The sequence below is a fragment of the Triticum aestivum genome, chromosome 5A (genome assembly GCF_018294505.1).
Source record: "Triticum aestivum cultivar Chinese Spring chromosome 5A, IWGSC CS RefSeq v2.1, whole genome shotgun sequence".
In the NCBI taxonomy this organism is placed as follows: Eukaryota; Viridiplantae; Streptophyta; class Magnoliopsida; order Poales; family Poaceae; genus Triticum; species Triticum aestivum.
The window spans coordinates 456,053,959-456,059,476 of record NC_057806.1 but is presented as its reverse complement, the minus strand read 5'-3'; the positions used below and the strand labels follow the sequence as shown (position 1 = coordinate 456,059,476).

The 5,518-nt window shown below is 55.0% G+C and overlaps 1 protein-coding gene across 1 annotated transcript; it reads left to right on the top strand.

Annotated features, from left to right (window-relative positions):
• The first annotated feature begins 2,065 nt into the window (after positions 1-2,065).
• On the top strand, positions 2,066-3,404 carry LOC123107157 (probable BRI1 kinase inhibitor 1). The gene has a single exon (XM_044529161.1). It carries the CDS (start codon positions 2,241-2,243, stop codon positions 3,033-3,035), a length of 795 nt encoding a protein of 264 aa, XP_044385096.1. The 5' UTR covers positions 2,066-2,240; the 3' UTR covers positions 3,036-3,404.
• The last annotated feature ends 2,114 nt before the right edge of the window (positions 3,405-5,518 follow it).

Here is a 5,518-nt window from a genome sequence, read left to right as displayed (position 1 = left end):
ATTTAACCTCTCGACAATAGGGTCGGTTGGCATTTCCGATTCACATACATCCTAGATAAATAAAATCTATGTCACGTTGGTCGGCATAATTTTCATAAACAATAAATGAACCAATAGTTATAAAGATAATATACATACCACATCCGAATCATAGACAGGACGAGGGCCGACGGGGGCGGATACCAAAACCATCGCACTATATAAGATGCAATAATAAATGTAAGAAAATGATACAAGTATCTATCTAAACATACAAGTAAGAATATTTTTCCTTTCAGAAAGAAGATAAGAACAAGAGGCTCACCACGGTGGTGTCGGTGATGAGATCGGCGCGGGTGATCGACGGCGGTGAAGACGGGGACGGGGCGTGACGGACCGCTAAATCTAGACAAATCTCGAGGAAAATGGAGCTTGGAGGTCGAGCTTCGAGAGGAGAAAGCTTAAGTAGTGTGGCTCGGGCATTCCATCGAACACCTCATGTGCATAGGAGGTGAGCTAGAGCACCACAAAGCCCTCTCCCCCTCGGCCAGAGAAAAACAGAGCACTGGGGTGCTCTGCTCGCGAGCGAGGGGTATATATAGGCACCTCATTGGTCCCGGTTGGTGACATGAGCCGGGACTAAAGGGGAGCCTTTGGTCCCGGTTCAAGCCACCAACAGGGACCAATGGTGGTGGGCCAGGAGCGAGGCCCATTGGTCCCGGTTCATCCCACCAACCGGGACCAAAAGGTCCAGATGAACCGGGACCAATGGCCCACGTGGCCCGGCCGGCCCCCTGGGCTCACGAACCGGGACCAATGCCCACATTGGTCCCGGTTCTAGACTGAACCGGGACTAATGGGCTGACCCGGCCTGGACCAAAGCCCTGTTTTTTTACTAGTGATTGAGAGAGAAGAGAGGACGAAAAAAGAAAGAGGAGGAGGAATCAAGAGGGAGGAAATGCGGGATGGTGAGGGATAATTAATCTTAGTGTCAGAAAGGAGATGGCGATAATGATGATAATGAGTTCTACATATACCGACACTAGACGGGTAATAAACACCTTTCGAGGCTTAGAGATCGGATCTATCAGGGTAGCGCCCCGACTTGGTAGCGAAAGTGGTTGATGATGCAGTGGTTCTTAGTAGTGGTGATAGGCGCCAATGCAGCGATGGACGTCATTGATGGAGGAAGGAGGAAGGAGGAGAAGAGTGTGGAGGGTTAAAAAGAAAATAAAAGAAAGAGTAGGGATAGTCTCGAGGCCGAAAAGGCAATGGCGGTAATGAATCAACTAGGTCTACGTGTATTGGCACTAAACGGGCAATAAACACCTTTCCAGGCTTAGAGATCAGATCTATCGGGGAACATCGCTGGCCCGACTTGGTATCAAAAGTAGGTAGATGATGCGGTGTGTCTTGGTAGTGGTGACAGGTGACAATGCGACGATGGATGACATTGGCGGAGAAAGGAGGAGAAGAGGGATGAGAGTTACAAAATAAAAGGAAGGGTTGATCTCGAGGCCAACGGCGATGGAGACAATGGGCGAGGTCTACGTGTACCAACGCGGGTGATAAGCATATTTCTATGCTTAGGCTCTATCGTGGTCGTTGATGCCCTGACTTGGTACAGGAAGTGGACGAAGATCTGGTGGTTTTTGGTAGTGGTTACGGGGTGGATTTGCGGTGATCAAATAGGAGGAGGAGAAACGAGTAGGGCGATGCATGACATTGAGAGAGGAAGAAGGAGAGGAGGAACGAGGAAAAAGGAAGGGGCAGCCTAAAAAGGGGAAGGGAGAAGAAAACCAAGGCATGCCGACAGGGTTGTGGCATTTAAAAGCAAGCGACCAAATGGTTGCATTCAGATAGATCTACTTCTCCGACAAAAATATTTGTCAAAGAAATGATTACATTCAGATACATTTATTTCTTTGACAAATATTTTCTGATGGAGGGAGTACTCCACAAGTCAAGCTGACCGTTTCTTGGATCATGGTGTCAAATATGTCCCTGTTAACGTTACTTTCCGACTTAAATACTAGTCCATATCTACTACATTTCTCACTTCATCAGCTTGCTCCTAGCAGTACTACTTGTCTTCTTCACCTGTTGTTTGTCTGTGCTTACCTTCTCCACCTTACAGGTTCCTCGTTCAGCTCTTTTGTGCGTGCCATACTGCGTCCCCCACAATAGCTGCCGACGACCTAACCTGCCTGCCTACCACCACGCGTGCGCGCGCGCAAGCACAAACCCTACAGCTCAAAGCCATGGACGCGCCGCGGCCACGGTCGCCTCCTCCTCTGTTCATGCCAACCACGCCTTCCCCACCGCCACCGCCACCGCTATCCTCCTCGCCCTCCCCCGACTTCTCCTTCTCCTTCTCCCCTTTCCCTCCATCGCCTCCACCTTCTCACGTCCCCCTCCGAGTCCTTCCGCTTCCGGCCGCCGCCGACATGTCCCGGACACCCCTCGGCCGCGTCGGCAGCGACATCAGCCACAACAACTACGCCAAAGCCAGCCACCGTCAAGCCACGAGCCACAGCAGCTGCAGCAGCGATGACAGGGACAGGGCCAAGGCCAGGGCGTCGCCTTTCTTCCCCGGCCCCGGCGGCGCGTGGAGGGCAGGCGAGGGCAGAGACGACACGGCCGGCAAGGCCGAGGAGGACAGGAAGAAGGTGAAGGGGAAGAGAGGGCCGCTGGAGGTGGGCCAGCGGGTGAAGAAGTACATGGCGTCCCTGGTGGAGCAGCTGCTCGCAACCTTCTCCCGGCACGGCGAGCGGGACCGGCGGGGCCAGCGGCGGAGGCCGCACACGTTCTCGGTGAGCGGGCCGGGCGCCGCCGCGACGATGGAGCGGGAGCGGTGGAGGCAGCGGCGCGGGCATCTGTCGTCGGCGCCGGCGTCGCTGCGCGCGTCTCCGGTGAACAGCGGCCACCTGTCGGTGGGCGGGTCGCTGGTGAAGGTGTCGACGTCGTCGGAGGAGAGCACGATGGAGGAGCTGCAGAGCGCCATCCAGGCCGCCATCGCGCACTGCAAGAACTCCATCGCCGTGGCCAAGCAGTAGTACTAGTACGTAGACTAGACTGCCGGAGCCGGCCGGGGCACAGGCAGGCTAGTGTAAATGGTAGGGTAGCGGCATGGTGTGCGTCGTTGCACTCTCCCGGCGATCGCCATGCGTGCGTACTGCTTCCGATCGAATCAGAAGTTCTCGGTGGACACAGGTCGCGAATGTGAACTTCACTCTGTTCCATATAGTACTTCCATCTCAGATTTTCTTGCTTGCGACTGCAAAGATGTAAACAATATTACTATGGAAAATAGCCAAAATAGGTAGTGAGCATTTTTTTGCGAGTAAAATAGATACTGATCATGTACTACTGTGTCCTTGCAAGATTTTTCTCACTAATACTCCCGTGGAAGCTTATTGCTCCTACTTGTGTATGTGATATAATTGACCGAAACAAATAAATCTTCTTGTCATTTGGAGATTGGAGTGGCCGGTAAATCAACACCGGCTGAGGTTATCTTTCCGTCGGTTTTCATTGACCGGTTGAATATTTGATGATGCTGACCGTTTCTAGATCCTGATAGCCTGGTAGTAACTCAATTCATAATATATATTTTTTCCTTTTGGGGGGTAAAATAACTCACATGTTAAACTTTACCCGCAACTCATTCGATCTAACCATGCCACCACCGGCAGCCACATACACATCACCAGCCACGATACAAAGTCAGTACAAACTGTCTACATGAGAATGCAAGTGCACGAGTGGAGACAAGCTCACTAGTGGGTGTACCACGTACCGTCGTACGCCCATCCAGCTTTCGTTGGTACTCTGTCCTTTCCTTTTAAGCCGATCCGATGTCTTTCTCTGGGCACGACCGCAAGGGCAGGAGTGGCCTTGTGCGTTCCATTAACTTAGATTTAACTAGATGATACGTCTCGCGTTGCTGCGGAAACTGTTGACAAATAATTTGATGTTTAATATCATGAGAAAGTTATGAAACATAGTATAAGTTGATGATAAAGAATTTTGTTTGAAAGAGGTATTGTTTAGAGTATCTCCAGCCGCGTCCCCAAAAAGGCCTCCTAGGTGACATTTCGGTCGCCGGCGTTAAAAAATCGGCCCAGTCACGCCTCCAAGGGCTCAATTTTCGCCGGCTCGGGCCGAAATTGGCGTCGGCGGACCCAACCCGAACCCGGTGTGCTGGGGGGCGCTCGGGGGCGCCGGGCGAACCGTTTTTGGCGCGAAAGAGCCGCGGGCCCTCCTTACCAGCGACTCGTCTCGCTTCTCGCCGGTTCGTCGTCCTCATCGCCTTGTTTCCCGCCGCGAATCAATGCCAAAGCTGCCGCGCGCTGCCGCGCCGATCAGCCTCCGCCATTGATGCCTCACGGGCGGCGCAATGAACACGAGACGACGCGCGTCCCCTCGCATGCCACACGTAATGCGCCGGTCACGTGTACGCGCGACGCCTCCGCCTATATAAAGCCGACCCCAGCGCGCCGGTGGCACGCACAGAGTCTCCACCGCCGATGAGCCCTTTCTCCCCCATTCCTCCCTCTCCTCTCGCCGTCTCCAGTTCAAAGAATGGTCGAACGCTTCCCAGGCGACGGCGCGGCGGCGAACGGCTTCGGCCGCCGCCACCTTCACGAGCACGAAGCTCGGCTCCTCTTCGAGGCCGAGTACCCGGTCCCGCCGGACATGCGGGTGCCCGGGGCCTGGAGAATCAGCGCCGGCGGGGTCCCGGTGCCACCACCGCCCACCGGGGCGGCGCAGCGTGCGGAGATCACGCGTATCCGCGCCTCCCTGCCGCCGGCGCCGAGGGAGGGGCCACGCTTCGTCCCCGACAGCCCGATCTGGGAGCCATACTTCCGGCAGCGCCACGCCGAGCAGTTCGAGGCCACCAACGGCGTCGTACCCTCCGGCAGGCTCAACTCCACGGGGCGCCGCCGATGGTGGGGCGTGCCCGGACGCACGCTGGAGGCCGTCCTTGAGTACATCGAGGGCGGCAACACGCCGAGGCTGGAGTACCCCGACCCCCCGTCCTTCTCTCGCCGCCGTGGGAGCTCGTGGACGTCGAGGCGCATGGACCCCGGGCCATCCTCCTCCTCGTCCGGTCGGTCGACCGGCTCCCCCTGCCTCCGCCCCGTCAAGCCGGAGCCCCAGGACACGCCTGTCAGCCGGCGCACCCGCAGCTCCGGCGTCCGCATCGGCGACTCCACCCCCGCCTCTGGCCGCCTCGTCCTCGTCGCGCCCAAGACGGAGCCCAGTCTACCCCCGGAGTACGAGGAGATAGCCCAGCGCGGTCTCTCCGACGACGATGCCTGATACGTCTCCAACGTATCTATAATTTTTTATTATTTCATGCTATTATATTATCTGTTTTCGATGTTTATGGGCTTTATTATGCACTTTTATATTATTTTTGGGATTAACCTATTAACTCAGAGCACAGTGCCAGTTTCTGGTTTTTTTCCTTGTTTTAGAGTATCGCAGAAAAGGAAAATCAAACGGAGTCCAATTGACCTGAAACTTTGATAAC